This window comes from Pteronotus mesoamericanus, unplaced genomic scaffold, assembly GCF_021234165.1.
Source record: "Pteronotus mesoamericanus isolate MK-2021 breed Mesoamerican mustached bat unplaced genomic scaffold, CSHL_Meso_final contig_169, whole genome shotgun sequence".
Taxonomy (NCBI): domain Eukaryota; kingdom Metazoa; phylum Chordata; class Mammalia; order Chiroptera; family Mormoopidae; genus Pteronotus; species Pteronotus mesoamericanus.
In genome coordinates this window covers 10,868,573-10,885,735 of record NW_026555068.1, presented here as the reverse complement: position 1 = coordinate 10,885,735, position 17,163 = coordinate 10,868,573, and the positions used below count along the sequence as shown (strand labels likewise).

At 39.6% G+C, this 17,163-nt stretch overlaps 1 protein-coding gene across 1 annotated transcript in view; it reads right to left on the bottom strand.

The window, feature by feature from the left end:
- Positions 1 to 2,490: 2,490 nt before the first annotated feature.
- Positions 2,491 to 17,163, bottom strand: part of FUT10 (fucosyltransferase 10) — a 65,325-nt gene continuing 50,652 nt past the window's right edge. Inside the window, exons 4-5 of the mRNA XM_054566051.1 lie at positions 12,699 to 13,534; positions 2,491 to 2,983 (exon numbers count right to left, since the gene is read on the bottom strand). Of these exons, the coding sequence (XP_054422026.1) occupies positions 2,759 to 2,983; positions 12,699 to 13,534 (1,061 nt within the window). The 3' untranslated portion in view covers positions 2,491 to 2,758. The remainder of the gene's footprint in view (positions 2,984 to 12,698; positions 13,535 to 17,163) is intronic.

Below are 17,163 nucleotides of genomic sequence, written 5' to 3'. Positions count from 1 at the left end.
ATAGGTTTTGACTTTTCCATAAATAAGGAGTTTGATGAAGATGTTACCCTTTTCAAACACAAAAAATTCCTCCCTCCAGAACAAAGAGAACCCCCGACCTTGCATCGCCATCTGTAAGGGGATTGACAGAGAGGTTGGGACTGGAGCAGGTCATCTCTGCCCAGGAGACTTGGCGACCTTGACCACAAGAAGAAGAAGCTACTAGCAAAAACTTTCTCTCAATTAAAAAAAAAAAAACAGTTTAAAATTCCACTCCACCGTGGTTAAATGGATTTTGTTTTGTATTATAAAACCAAGGGGGAAAACCTATCTACCTCAAATAGTTATTGTGGCAACTCAGCGCCATCATACAAGACAGCCTCCAGGACAGTGCTCGCCAGAGGCATACGTTGTATCTTGGGCCCTCTTTCAAGAGTACAACAACAGAAATACCTCACTGAAAATATGCAATAATCCAGTCTTTAACAAACAACCCCCCTTGCTAATCCTTGCTCTTTTGATATTATCAGGTAAAATGGCAGAGAGATAAATCCCTTTCCATCCCCAATACTACTCGATAACTGTGCTTCTTCCTCCAGAGAACAGTGTGCTTCCCTTGAAAAACACAGTGGCTCTGAAATGATTTGTTAGTATCTTAATAAAAACACCTACAAAATTAAATTCCTTAAATTTTTATAAACAAAGAACATTACACAGAGAACTTCAAAAACCACCCAATTGCTTCCTGTTAGGTACCAAAGCTAAGGGCCAGGGAGGCTAAGAGATTTGTACAAAATCGTATTTAGTTAATGGCAGAGCTGAGACTGAGAAAGAACCCAGTCATAGGGCAACAGCAATGTGACCCTTCCTGCTTCTAAGCGTGTGTGCTGGTTCTGGTCCTCATTTCCCTGGCCAGCCAGAGAGAGAGCGTTACTTAAGAAAAAGGTTGTTGGAGGCAGGCACAGAAAGCCGCTGGCCTGTGATAAAAGGGGAGTGGTATGCAGGAGTTCCCCTAAATTTCCCCCTTCTGCTACATCATGGACGTGAGTATCAGCGACTCTTCCAGTCCTCTGGAGCTCGTATCTTTCCACAATAAAGAATACCAAAGCCATGGCACATGGGGTGGCACCAGGATTCTGCATCACCTAGAAAATGTGAGCCGTTGGTTTCTCTTTATCTTTCACAGAGCTCCAGTGGAAGCTGTAGACAAAGCAGTTTTGTCTGTGACAGATCAGAAACAACAGGGAATGTTCACAGCCCAGTGGGGCTGCCCACTACTACAGGCTGCATCCCATCCTAAGAAGACAAGTCAGCTTCACACAACTGGGATTCCTCGGGACGTTCATGTCCACTCTCACACTGATCCAACTATACAACACGCTGTCCAGCCAGAATCATACAATTATTATTCTGCTCAGCAGTAGAAAGAACAATGGGGATCATCTCACTGATCAAACACTCAAGAAGGAGAAAGGTTTAGCAAGACATTCCACGTTGGGGGTGGGGGGAAGCATGCAGGAGAGGACGCAGGGCAAAATAAAAATAAGGTTACAGAGGTGGCAGAGTATGGAGAAGGTAGAGACGTGCCTATGTCCCTTTGACTTGAAGAGTAGATGGATAAACTTCACACGGCTTTTATTACTCACATCCCTGGAGACCGACAGGTGGAATCTCTCACTGCCAAGTTCTCGTGCATTTCATGCTTGTGCTAAGCATCAGGACACTGAGTTTGCCAAATACCAATAAACTGCGAACAGTGAGGTGAGTGTCTAGAATCCAAAGCTCTACCCTCTGCCCCCTTTCAGTGAGGAAGGCACTCACTCTACATTAAGTAAATTTTGACAAGAGGCAGCAGGCGCATGGGTCCAGCCATGTAAGCTGAAGGTAACCGGTGTCCGTGAGAAATACAATAGTCCCCTCTTATCCAGAGGATGCCTAAAACCCCATATAGTACCAAACCTAATGTATACTGCTTTTTTCCTATACATACATACCTATGACAAAGTTTAATTTATAAATCAGGCACTGTAAGAGATTAACAATAGCAGCTAATAATAAAATAGGAGAATTATAACAATATAGGGCAATGAAAGCTATATGAATGTGGTCTGTCTCTCAAAATATCTTATTGTACTGTACTTACTTGCCCATCTTCTTTTGATACGAGATGATAAAAAGGCTTAAGTTGACAACTTTCAGCTTTTCATTTCAAGGCAGCACTTTACGGCTCTCTTTGGGTTACTCCTGCACTCTGGGGACATTAGGAACTAAAATAAGGGTGACTTGACGGCAAGCACTGTGACAGTCAATCTGATAACTGAGACGGCGTGGGCTACTACGTGACTAGTGACTAAGGGCGCAGAGAGCAACTACGGTGCGGAGCCGCTGGGTAAAGGGGCGATACACGTCCACAGCTGGGCGGCGCAGGACTCGCGAGATTTCACCACTCAGCACACAATTTAAAACTTACAAATTGTTTATTTCTGGACTTTCCAGTTAATATTTTCAGACTGCGTTGACCATGGGTAACTAAAACCATGGAACACGAAACTACAGATAAGGGAGGACTACTGCATTTACCTTTTTCATATAAAAGATACAGAGATGACCGCTAAGGGTCATTCACATCTATTGTTTCACAGGGCTCATAATGAGGACTGCAGCAATTCTTATCCTAAAGGATAGTCAACGGAGCAGCTATTACATTCAAATACTAAGGCAACCTAGAGAAGAAACCTCAAGAACTCTGTGGTCTATATCATTCTGATACTTTTTGAAATTAGTCCTTGAATACTAGGCTCCAAAAGTCTTGAGCTGAAAAGTTCTGATTCCTGTCGACCAGCCACCTGAGTGCTTGGGCTTCTTTCTTCGACTGTTGGAAGCTGGGTATCCACATCCCTCGCAAGGAGCTCCAACGTGGAGCCACAGGTGAGAAAGCAAACACTGTAGGCTCCGGGCAACTCAGGTGGGTAACTTCTGCCTTCCATCTTTTGGGTGGTAAGCCCTGTATTGAGAGAAGAGGGAACAAAAGGATTAAAAACACATGCTACGGAAGCCAGGCCCCACATCCCAGCCTCAAAATAACAGAACCCAGCACATACCTTCTCTAAAGCAAATATTTCACTCTAAAGAGACTCAGTAGTTATACAGTTGAATAGTTGAAGTAGATAGAAAATATCTAACATTTATTGAGAATGTTCTGTGCACTAGACACTTTTTGAAGCACTTTACACAGATTTTCGATTGAACCTAGTTCTCTCCAGATTCTAAAGCTACCCCCCCTTGTTATTTGTTTAGTGAATTATTTATTTCCTTTCCTTTATATCCCACTGCTACTACCACCCTCCCCAAACATTTTAGTGCATTTAATACAGTTCTTTATATGGAAATGTTTTTTAATGTGGTTTCATTTTCTGGGCATTTATTTTTAATTTACTTATATGTTATCATAAGTCTCATTCTGTTTGTTACTTTCCAACCAAATACTGTTTTTACATGTATTCATGTTGCCACATGTACCTCTAAAAACAATCCCTTGTTTTTAATGCAGTTCTACTGCACTCAACTGTCCCCTAAACTAAGATGTTTGCACAAAACAGTAACACCTACCATTTGCATAACACCTCCCAGCCTTCAAAATGCTTTTACAAAGACATATAGCACAATGGGCTTGATCCAAGCTCTTGGGTATTTCCATGGTCTCCTAACTAGTCTTCCTGACTCCACCCTTGATCCAATGCAGGCTAAACTCAGCAGCTATTTGCACTGCAAGATAAAGTCAAAGTCCTTACAGTGGCCTACAAGACCCTTTTGAGATTTGGTCCTCTGATGATTTTCTGAGAGAGGGAGGGAGGGAGGAAGGAAGAAAGGAAAGAAATGAGAGAAAAAGAGCAAAAGAGAGAGGAAGACAGATACACTCCAGCAGATTGCACACACATGTAATTTCATTCCCTCCTGAAACACCATTAACGTGAGAGTAAAAGAGTTATTCTAAGAAAATACGAACCTGTAAGAACTAGGAGAATGGAAGAGGGCAGACATGTAACAACATGTTAGAGACTAGAAAATTGATAGAAAAATAGTAAATCACTTATTTTAAAAAAACAAAACAGCAGTAGGATGAACTGGAATTGGTCTATTTTTATACTGCAGAGCCCTAAAGGCTCCAGAGGCACCAGACACTCCTGGAAGTGGAGGAAAGGGCAATAAAATAAGAAGAGTTCATAGAAAGTCTGCTTACAAAGCAGCTGGATACTCAGATTCCTTCCACTTCTCATCATGACCAGGTGTCTTCCTCTCTCTTATCAGATGAAAAACTACAGTTTATTCTCCAGAGAAATAAAACACTAGATCTTTGACCTGGAGAACATGAGGCAGAGCTGGTACTCTAAACAGAAGGATTCAGTGAGCATAGGCACATCAGATATTGAGACTATCAGATATAGAAACTATCAGCATTCCCACAATGCTAGTAGCCAGGCCACACAATAGAGTCAGGAAAATGAACAGTTCTTCTTTGGGGAACACAACATGTCCGGGACATAACTTGGATATTCTCTAAGGAAACCATCCAGTCAAATCACCCTACAATGAAGCTCACAGCCAATATGCCCCACTAGTACTCAGAGCTGCCAATCAAACCACACTAATATGGGCAGGTTGCCAAGACTACAAATCATCCAAGGAAAGTCACCAAAATGAAAAAACAGAGAAAGGCAAGAAGAAATTTTTGAAAACTTTAAAAAAGAGAGATAAAAGAAGATAAATGAAAAAAAGAATCAGGAACCATGAAAGGAAATATTAAGAGAACCAAAAGAAATGAGACCTTAGAAATTAAATATATAGTAGGAGAAATGAAAGAATTAATAAAAGGGTTGAGATTCAGATACAATCCATAAATTATTAGAAAAAGACAAAGAAATGGAAAAAACATTTGAATATTAGACCACCTGATTGGTCATTTCACATTAGAGGACTAGTCTCTGAGGACCAAATAGACAAATATTAGGAGTTCCGAAAAAGAGAGAGGAAAGAAAAAAGTATTCAAGGAAATAACTTTTTTTTTTAAAGATGCTATCCAGTAGAGCATTTTGAAGATTTTATTTATTTATTTTTAGAGAGGGGGAAGGGAAAGAGAAAGAGAGGGAGAGAAACATTGATGTTCCAGAGATACATCAATAGGTTGCCTTTTGAACGCCCCCAAAGGAGGACCTGGCCTGCCACCCAGGCACATGCCCTGACTGGGAATCGAACTGGCGGGCTTTTAGTTCACAGGCCAGCACTCACCAGCCAGGGTGGAAATATCTGCAGAGAAAATTCTCTGCAAGAGATTGCTTCAACAACTTGAAATGAATTGGATGACTGGTATATTTGAATATCTTCAAAGGAGATTTAAACAATCAACAAGAATTAAATTAGTGATAAGTCCATAGAAAAATAACCCAACAAGAAGACAATTATTAACTAGAGGGAAACAAAAGATGTACAGGCAACAGAAACAAATAATAGTATAAAACAAGGTGCATCTCTTAATTAAAAAATAGTGTATAAGCATGTTATTTACAAACATTGAGTAAGTACCAAAATAATCAGCTAACTATGGAGGTGAGTGCTTCTCGGGAAGGGAAAAAGCAGAAAGTAAAGACTACTTTTTTATGATTTTTTATTATTTAAGTATAGCTGTATACAATATTATATTAGTTTCAGGTGTACAGTATAATAATTCAATACTCATATGCTTTACAATGTAATCACCACACCAATCTAGTAATCAGCCTGTCTTTTGAAAGAGAACAAAGTTGGAAGTTTGACACTACCTTATTTCAAGACTTATTATAAAGTTACAGTGCTCAAACACAGATGCATTGACCAATTCAGAAACTGATCCATATAGATATATATATATATAGATATATATAGATATATATATATCTATATATATATATAGGACAACATATATATATATATATATATATATATATATATATGTATTTATTTGAAAAAGAAGCCAAGGTAATTCAACCAGAAGAAAATGATCTTCCCAACAAATGGTGTGGATATAACTGGGTATCCAAATAAACAAACTTCAACTCTTACATCATAGTATATTATAAAAATTAACTCCAAGTAGATTATAGACTTCAATGTACAAGTTAGAAATACAAAATTTTGGGAAGAAAAGTAGAAGCAACTGTTAGAGACCTTGGGTTAGACAAAGACCTTTAAACAAGTCCTCAAAAGCATAAACTATAAGAGAAAAAATTGACAAACTGGACTTCATCAAAATGAAAAACTTTACACTTCAAAAGACACTGTAAAGAAAATAAAAAGATAATATTGACTGTAAACTGTAATTTAAAAAAAATAAAAAAATTCAGTCTGGAAGAAAACTTTTGTTAATGACAAAATTGACAAATGACTTGTATTTAAAATAAATAAAGAATTCTTACAACTCAAGATTAGCAATGCTCAGTTTTCATAAAATGAGCAAAATATTTAAAGGGACATTTCACCAAAGAGCGTATAGATGACGAATAAACCATTCAAAGACACTCAACATCATTAGTTACTACAGAAATGTAAATTAAACCACTGTGAGATACCACTATACAACCATCAGAATGGCAAAAATTAAAAAAACTGACCACACCAATTATTAATGAATAAAATTATCATACAATGCTGGCAGGAATGTAAGATAGAACTACTTTGGAAAACAGTTCAGCAGTTTCTCAAAATGTCGAACATATTTTATTGATCTAGCCACTCTACTGCTAGGTATTTTCAGGGGAGAAATGAAAGTATACGCCCTTAGAGAAACTTACACATAAATGTTCATAGCAGCTCTATGTGTAACAGCCAAAAACTGGAAAAAAACCCAAATGTCCATCAACAGGTGAATGGACAAGCAAATTTTGGTATTTCCAAACTTCAGAATAAAGGGAAATGGATTGCTAATATGTGTATCAATGCTGTGGATGAATGTCAACATTATCGTGCAGAATGAGAGAAGCCAGACACAAAAGAATACACATTACATGATTCCATTTATATAAACTTCTAGAAAACTGCCTAAGCTTTTTTGTCAAAAGTGACAAAAAGCAAATGGGTGCCTGAAGAAAGCAGTGGAAAGGGACACGAAGAAACTTTTGAAAGATAAAAGAAATGTTTGTTCGTCATCTCAATTGTGGTGATAATGTCACAGGTATTTGCATATGTCATAGCTAATAAAATTGTACCCTTTAAATATATGCAGTTTATTGTATATCAATTACACCTCGATAAAGCAATTTTTTTTAAATTTCACTAATTCCATACAGTTATATTTCTCATGATTGCATGCTGTCTCTCCTATTTTATCCTCTTTGAAAACAGGAGCATTTATCAATAAATGTACTTTAACTATCTAAATTAACTCATGGTGGCCTCTTTAATACGGGAAAACTTTCTGCTGCACAAATAAAGCAAACACCACCAAGAACAAGCCTATGGCTGCCTCCTGGTGGTCACGCCCTGTGTAATCCCTGCCCCTTGTCACTTCTAACCAACAGAAGGTGAAAGGGTGTCTGCAATTACAGGTATGTGATTACATAAATAAGATTGCTGGAATCTCAGTCCCTGGCTGGCTTTGTTGTAAGCGGCCGTGATGAGGGAGCCCACATCACAAGAAACTGCGGGAGGCCTCTACGAGCTGAAGGCAGCCTCAGGCCTGCACCTAGCCCGAAACTGAAGCCCCCGATCCTACAGCCTCAAGAAACTGAATCTGCCAACAGGCACGTGAGTGTAGAAGCAGACCAGTCTCCCGTTGAGCCTCCAGATGAAAACCCGGCTCATCTGACGCTTTGACTGCAGCCTTCCCGGGCACCCAGCTAAGCCATGACCAGATTCCGGGCTCACAGAAACTTTGATACAACAAGTATGTGTTGTTTCAAGCCCCTAGGCTTGTGCTGCTATTCTTCACACAGTACTAGATAACACACTGGGTTTGTATGTGTGTAAGAGGGAGAGGAGGGGAAAAACAGAATAGACAAAGGAGAAATGCATTTGATATTCTAATAAGATTTTCTGCATCGAAGTACAATGATTTAAACTATTATCAGCTGCAAGATAAAAAAGAATCACAGAGGAAATCAAATTATTTCTTTCAGCTTTTCTTTGGCTGAAAGAGAAAAAGTGAAAAAGCATATTTAAGTAGCTTGCTTTAAGGCATGTCTTATAAAAGTTGTAACAAGGCTTGTAATGTAAATGCAAATTAAAGCAACTGGTCTAATAGCCTTTAATTTATTTTCATGGTAAGTTTTGTTTTGCTTTTCAATAATGAGCACATTAGCATTAAAGAATTATAACAAGTTCATTGAAATGCAAGCAAAGCCTTGTAATCATCTTCACTGACCACCACTCTGGGAAGAAGAGAGCCTAGTGGAAGAGAGCCTGCTCTGAGGATGTTTCTTCCAAGACTCCACAGAGCACGTTCAATCACACCAGCCTCAAGCACTCTGAAAATCAGTTAGTTCTTTCTGTTGGAAACACAAGAATGTATGTATTCTATATCTTTAAAAAAGCTCTTTTCCAATGTTGCTAGCCCCCCTTTTCCAGTCCCCCAGTAATCATTCCAAAATGGCTTCTGTGAGGTGCTGAAATAGCCAGGGTTAGTGCGGTTCTTTCAGTTTTCCGTGAACATAAATTCCAAACCTGAAAAGAACTGGCAACACAGAGCAGGCCAATCATCGCTCTCAGAAGTTGTTTCTGCCTTGACATATTTTGAAAATAAATACTTCCCACAGCATGGGCAATTAATACGGTTTCTACTTCCCCATGTGTTTTTGCAGTAGTATGTGTATTTTGGTTTTTGCTGTGTTGTGGCCCTATAAATAAGGTCATAAAGGAAGTCATTGGTAATCAGGATGCATACTCTGAAAAGAATGATGTAATATGAAGTGTTCCAGTTGCTGAACAAGCCGCTCAACTTAAAATAAATGATTTTATGAAATGTGTTGTAAAAATGTATAAAATCAGATAAAATAATTTAAAATTTCATAGTTAAATTAGGAAAATAATTTCAAATATTAAATTTGTCTAAACATAGACATATTTAGTATATAAAAACCTTATATAGTATGTACTACAATACATAAAATTAATTCCACACACTGTTTAGATTTATTTTTGACCTGAAATTAATATGCTGGTCAAAACAAACATTTAAATATTTAACAAAATGGTTTGCCTTTGGAGAATTTATATAAAATATTATGTGTATATGGTAGCCAGCCAAAGGACTATTGGGTAATAGCCAAGTGCTATGTTGGGGCCTCTCATTTTTAAAAAGAGCTGAAGACTTCCAGTCAAGATAGAGAACACAGCTCACCTCCTCACACAACCACATCAAAATTAGAACTAAACTATAGAACAACCATTACTCAGAACTGTTAGAAATTGAGTTGAATGGAGTCCAACAACTGTGGAATTAAAGAAACCACATCCATCCAGACTGGTAGGAGGGGCAGAGAAGAGGAGATGTAGAAACATGGAGATGTGGAGATGCAGATATGCGGAATTGGCCGGTCCCACATCCATGTATGATGGATGAAAACTGGGAGGGATATCCTGGGAGCAAAGGATCTCAGCCCCAAACCAGGCCCCCCCAGCCCAGGATTCCAGTGCCAGGAAGGTAAGTCCTCACAACTTCTGGCTGCAAAAACCACCAGATATTGAGTAAGTAGAAGAAACTTCTGGAGTCCCAAGCAGTTCCCCTTAAAGAACACACACATGAACTTACTCAGATTCACTCCCTGTGAACTCCAGCTCCAGGGTAGCAACTTGAAAGGCACCAGTGGCATACAGGGAGGAACTAAAGTATTTTTCAGGGCAAGAGCGGGGGGACAGCTTTCTCCCAGACAGAACTGGGGGCAGAGGCCATGGTTCCTTTTCTGAACCCTCTCCCCACAGACCCAAAAAACTGGCAGGTGGGTGCCATATCTGAGACTCCATCAACCTGGCTCACACTGATTGCCCTGCCTTGGTGATTTCTTGAGGCTCTTCCCCACCCAGCATACGGGCCCACTCAAGACAGTGGTTTTTCCACATGAATGGCTTATCTTGGCTCATGCTTCAGACCTTCCTAAATCCTCTCAAACAAGAAACAGCTGTCCTCAGCAAGTCCCCATCCCCTCCTTTTGCTAAGTGGCCCAAGGCCCAGCACTAGCAGCAGCTGGCATTGGTTCACAGCCTGGCCTGACCTGTGCACCTCCAAACCCAGCACAAGAAGCAATCTGCAGATCACTTTATAGCTTATGCCAAGTCACCCCAGAAATAATACAGGCAGTAGGTGACATTGGCCTGTACCACCTGGGAAACACCAGAGCCTGCCCAGCCAGTAGACAGCTACAGACCACATCGGAGCACCACCACCCAACCACCTCCACAAGTGACACGCTCAAGGGGCAAACCCAACAGGCTCTAGAACTCTGCTGAAGCAAGCTCTGCTCTGTGAAGTGGGCCCCTGCAGAGCTGATCCTCCATAGAGGGCGGAGGTTGGTGGTCAGTGGGCAGAGCCAGTCCTTGTACTAACTGGCCTGGGAAAATCTCTCCCATTGACCTGCCAACAGCAATCAAGGCTCATCTACAAGAGAAGAGTACACTCAGCCCCCACAGAGCATGCACCTTGAGTGCCCAGCTTGGGTAATAGGGAAGGCTATGCCACTGGACCCTATAGGACACCTACTATATTAAGCCATGATAGCAATCTAGGGAGGCATAGCAGCTCTACCTAATACATAGAAACAAACACAGGGAGGCTGCCAAAATGAGGAGACAAAGAAACATAGTGCAAATGAAAGATCAGGTCAAAAATCCAGGAAAAAAAACTAAACTAAATGGAGATAAGCAATCTATCAGATGCAGAGTTCAAAACACTGGTTAAAAGGATGCTCAAGGAACTTAGTGAGGAGCTCAACAGCATAAAAAAGATCCAGTCAGAAATGAAAGACACACTAATTGAAATAATGAATGATTTACAGGGAATCAACAGAAGAGTGAAAGAAAACAAAAATCATATCAATGATTTGGAAAATATAAGGAGTAAAAAAACAACCAATAAGAACAACAAGAAGAAAAATTAATCCAAAAAAAACCAGAGAGAGTGTAAGCAGCCTCTGGGACAATTTCAAGCATTACAACATTTGCATCATAGAGGTGCCAGAAGGAGAAGAGAAAGAGCAAGAAATTGGAAATCTATTTGAAAAAATAATGGAAGAAAACTTCTCTAATTTGGTAAAGGAAATAGACATAAGAGTCCAGGAAGCACAGGCAGTCCCAAACAAGATGGATGCAAAGAGGCCCACACCAAGACACATCATAATTAAAATGCCAAAGGTTAAAAGTAAAGAGAGAACCTTAAAAGCAACAAGAGAAAAGCAGTTAGTTACCTACTGGGGAGTTCCCACAAGACTGTCAGCTGATTTCTCAAAAGAAACTTTGCAAGCTAGGAGGGATTGGCAAGAAATAGTCAAAATGATGTAAAGCAGGGAGCTACAGCCAAGATTGCTCTATCCAGCAAAGATAACAATTAGAATCGAAGAGCAGATAAAGAGCTTCCAGACAAGAGAAAACTAAAGAAGTTCATCATCACCAAACCATTATTATATGAAATGATAAAGGGACTTATTTAAGAAAAGAAGATCAAAACTATGAATAATAAAATGGCAATAAATACATCTATCAACAACTGAATCTAAAAAACAAACTAAGCAAACAAGCAGAACAGAAACAGAATCATGGATACACAGACAGCGTTTTAATGGTTGCCAGATGGGAATGTGGTTTAGGGGAATGGGTGAAGAGGTGTACGAATGGGTGATAAGAAGTAGAAATCAGTAGTTACAGAATAGCCATGGGGATGTAAAGTACAGTATAGGAAATGAAGTAGCCAAAGAACCTACAGGCATGACCTATTGGCATGAACATAGGTGTGGGGATTGCCTGAGGCAGTGGGGGTGCTGGGTAGAGCAGGGTAAAGGGGGAAAATTTGGGACAACTGTAAATAGAATAATCAAAAAATATAATTTTAAAAAGAATAATAAAAATAAAAAATTTCAATGGTAATCAAAACTGTTCTTTTTATTTCAATAAATCATTTTATTAAATATTCAGACATATATATATATATATAAAATGTGGAACCATTTCTGGTATGAGTGATAAAGTAAGCAAATAAACAAATGTTAAAAGTATCTAGAACTTTGAAGACATTAATAAGAACTATATTTATAAAAATTTAAGAAAAAGACGTCTTAAGGATTTTTCCCAACATTATTTGAATATTCTCTACATGTTAAAAAGCATGATGAGAAAGAGCAAGAATTAAAGAAAGACAGAGGTTAATTGACTGTGTATGTGAACTGAAGTTTCAAAACAGCAGCCTGTGAGGCATGAGTGTGAAGGGTCAGGCAGAAACCACAGCACAGATAGAAAGGTTATAGGTTAAAGGATGAGATTCAAAACTTTTAATTATTTTTTAATTTTTTGGCCTTCTTCCATCCTCCTGCAACCTCCGACTCACTGCCAAGCTCATGCAGCATTGTGTCATCCAGAAGAGAAAATAAAGGAGAGTTTGAGGCCTTTAGGAAAACAGACATGACAGGGAACTTCATGGCAACCTCAAAGGATGCAGGAAGGCAGACGCCATCAAGACGGCTACCGTAGCACCTTGATTCGCTTACCTTTTCCTGAAGCCTAATATTATCCCACACCTTGTTGCACACCATACACTCAAACGCATCGATGTAGTTGTCTTGGTTGATGTCTTGCACTCCCCACTTCCGTTCCCTGAGAGCTGTGACAAGTCGTTGGTTAGAGATCTCACCCTTCAGCTTCCATTCCATGTAGGCCTCGTACAATCTGTCATCATAATCCAGTCGTCTGATGTAACTTGCCAGTTCTCTAGGGTGGGAAAATTCTGATACGAGAATAGCACTTCTATTACTAGGAAGCCAGTCTGTGATGCTGGGGGATCCATAGTACACAGGGACCACCCCCAGTTTCAGAGGTCTCCAGAACTTCTCTGTGATGTAGTCATCACAAACCGCATTCTCAAAAGCAAGGATGAACTTGTACTGTGCAATGATCCTATAAAAGCCATCGGCCTCCATGGAGGCCGGGTTTTTCAGCTGCTGAGGGAGATCTTTGTTATGTAAACACTCCCCATAGGAGTCGACCTCAATGTAAGTCATCAGCTCTCGAACATAGCTGTCCCTGTCTGATGGTGGGTCACAGTCTGACTGTACATACACCAGCGGCGCAAGTCTCTTTCGAAGGTTGTTTTTGGCCTGCAAAGGGACCAGGTATCGGTGTGACTTCAGAACTTCTATGCCCTCCAAGTACTGGGTAGTTAGTGGCAGGTGGGAATGACGGCTGAATGTGGCGGTATAGTTGAACAAAGTGATGACTGGTTTATGAAAGAGCTTATAATTGTTTTTTGGAGACTCTTCATGAAAAAGGGCCCAGTCGTGATGGGCTTTCCGAGGCAGAGGTAAGCTGTCTACGTTAAAGTCAGTACCTAGGAGAAGAAAAGAAACTATTAGTACATCCAAAAGAATTTTGGTGTTTAAGTCTGAGTTCCCTTGGTAAGATCTGAATTCAGAAGAGCTTGAAGCTGTAAATAAAAAGCACGTTACAGTGTCTGCAAAGTGCCTTGCAGTCAGTCATGAAGCTTTCACCCTGGAAACTGCCCCGGGAGAGAATCACTAAGGACAGGACTGGCTTTCTCATGTAATGAAAAGGGAAATGGGAGCGGTGTGGAGCCATGATCTAAAGGGAGAATTTATTCCACTGCCTCCTGCAATTGGCTTTTCTTCCTGGGGGTGTTGTCTAAGAGAGGACACACGAAATAGACAGTTCTTTAATAAGAATAGAGAAAGGAAGCCAAAAAGGGAAAAGCAATCAGTTTGGCAGATTGATTAACTGAAAAAAGGTGAAATCATGCAAAAGCAGCCAGAACAAATATACAGGATAGATTTTTTAATCCAAATGATCGATTTCAACAAAGTGCAGTTAATCAATCTTAGTCAAAGTGGTAGTCAAGAGGCTTTTAAAGACAAAGAGCTGATAATAGCACTATGTTACAGACCACTGCAGGACGGACATGAATTAACAAGCATATCAAGAAATAAAGAAGGCATAAAAAGATTATAATTATGAGTGATTCTAGCTTCCACAGAATTAATTGAGAAACCTCTGGAATGTGATAACGTGCAGACAGAAGTGATGGATGTGGTACGCGATCGTGTCGTGGCTGCGTGGGTGGGGACCCAGTCGGAAGAATTTATTTCCATAACTGAGAAAGAAGAATTAAGACAATATCACAGCACATAATATAGAATTCCTAAAGCGTTCCTGACATTGACGATTTTGTGGCCCCTGATTTGCGTTTTTTAAATGTAAAAAAAAGGTTAAAAAAAAATCCATCTTCCAGGACCCAGTAGGAAGAAAAGCACCAAATAAATGCTTGTAGTGAAACAGAACATATTATCTGGTAGAATTCATAAAAATTATTTGATACCAGGACACACGCTCAAATAAATATAATCTCTTTGGTGCCAACAGTATATCAATGAGAAATCAATTAATCAAGAAAGGCTTTTAAACAATTAAAGATCAAATAAGATTATGTTAGAAGACATACGAGAGTCTACTGAGCACAGAGAAATTGCTGAAGAAAGTACTACTGTCTTGATAACAGACTTTTATTCTCAGTGATAAAGAATAAAAGATTAATATCTAAAAATGTTTTTTGTTTACTTGGCATTTTCTATATATGACCTTTAGCATCAAAAAGAGTACTCATCCACACAACTGAGATTTACTGGTACATAGAGTTGGATGGTCAGCAAAGGTTAAGGGAGAAACAAGGACATGAAAGAGAAAAGAATTTTAGGTAATTTATTACATTGAAGTGGTTGCTCCTCCAAAAGATTCTAGGCTGGCCCTGGCTGGTGTGGCTCAGTTGGCTGGAGCATCATCTCATAGACTGACAGGTCATGGGTTCGATTCCTGGTCAGGGCACATGCCTGGGTTGCAGGTTTGGTCCACAGTCAGGGCACATTCAAGATGCAACAGATGATTCTTGCTCATGTCAATGTTTCCCTCACTGTCTCCCTCCCTCCCTCTCTCTGAAATCAATGAGCATGTCCTCAGGTGAGGATTAAAAAAAAAAAAAAAAAGGTTTTAGGCTGGTCAAGTAATCAATGAATGGGAACTGGGACCCATAAAACTTGAGTTAGAACATAAAGTTTCCACCTATGGCACAACACAGAATCAAGGCCATCTGCCTAGGAAAGAAAGAACTACAATCCAATCCATGCAAGTCATAGGTAAGGATCTAACTGTAAGATTAGAGATGGAGGAGATATGACTAAAATGAAACTGGGTCTGGAATTAACTGGAGAATCAGATACAGATATCTTGAGTGAGTGACCCAAATACCAGTGGCTGTCTGTTACCAATAATTATGTGGCACATGGTTGATGCTTAACGTGGCTCGCCCCGGGTGTGCCACAGGAAGGACCCAAAATGCGGAGCTGGAAAACAGAACGACACACAGCCTGCCTCCGATGCTTCAGGTAATGGAGAGGGCCTGAATGTCATCTCTGCCTGCCTGCATCAGTAAAGCACAGGAGAAACTACAAAAACTACAAATGGTTCTGTCTAGACCTTTTCATGGCCGCTATCTAGGTCCACTCAGGCTGTGCTGGTAGCAGGAATCAAACTCCAAACAGCCGCCACGATAATGAGCCTCATTCATCATAACCAGGAGATGAGGGCTTACAGGCTCGTTATACCTTTAGCCAAGCTGCTGTTCAAACCTTGATGTTGTAAGGACGGGAGAGCATTGAGTTCCTCCCATGTGCAATCTGTGGTAGCAAAAACGCCTGCGGAATCTAAGCAAGAAACACTGATTTATATTCATGTACTAAAAAGCAACGCAGCTTTTTTTATGTGTGTGTGGTTCTCATACCTACATCCATCTGAATTTTGTTTAATTTGCAGGAGTGGGGCTTTATATCTTTAATAGTGGGGAATGCCTCTTTAATAGAGAGGAAAGTTAAAAGGACCTGGCTTTCCAGGAACATGTCCCATTATTTGCTATCTTAAAAAATACTTCCTAGTTACACAACACACAAACACACACACACACATATATATATATACACATTAAAATAGGTTTTCTATAGTCTTACAAACTAAAATGCTCTGGGGAACGATTTTCTTAAAAAAGCCATTTTGCCCAGTGAATTCCTCCCCTAAACCTAGATTTTCAGATGGTAAACATTTGAGAACCCTGAAATTAGAACCATAACAGACCTGGCATACTTCACCAAGGATATCATGGCTTAGTATATGAGTACTGATATTGAGCAATTCCTAAAAGGTATGGGATGTAGCTCAGGAAACAACCGAGTTATGTAGCGTTCTCTGACTCCAGGGAAAGGCTCTCTATAAGAAGGGTTGGAAGTGAGGTCTTTAAAGAAATAAAAATCAACTAACCTATGACAAATCCAAAATAAATGTGACTAACTTCCATGCGATTGGTTTACTAGTTATCTTTACTGGATCTTACATTTAACAAATTCAGATTCAAACTTTCTTTTCTCTGGGTTATTTTGTGTTTACTGAATACTGACAAATTTATTTCTTCCTTTCAATAACAGCTGATAAATAGATCTTAAGCACTAAAGTGCATTGCAAAGGAAATTGCCACGGAATACAAATGGAATAAAATTAATGCTGGCAAATGATGCTAGTCTGCTGACTATGGAGACTGAGCTTAAACAGTTGATAAGCATAAGAGCAACAATACTTGACGATATGTGTTTCTGTGCTCCTTCTCTTCTGCAGGATTATATACTCTTCTTTTGTGATTTCAAGATAATCCAGTAAAAATAAAGAGCAACACATGTTATTAACCCCACTGAACAAATGAAGTTTGAGTCATTTACCTGGAGCTAAAAACCCCTGGTGGGAACCAGAACTTTCCTACTGACTCATGGTAAAGCACCTGCTACAATGCTGATTCTATTGAATAACTTGCCCTTGGCACTCCCAAGAAATATCCCAAAAAATATCACCCAGCTTAAGCATAGTCCTCTGGGAAGACAGCAAGCCTTAACTGGGGGGGAAAAAGTGCTC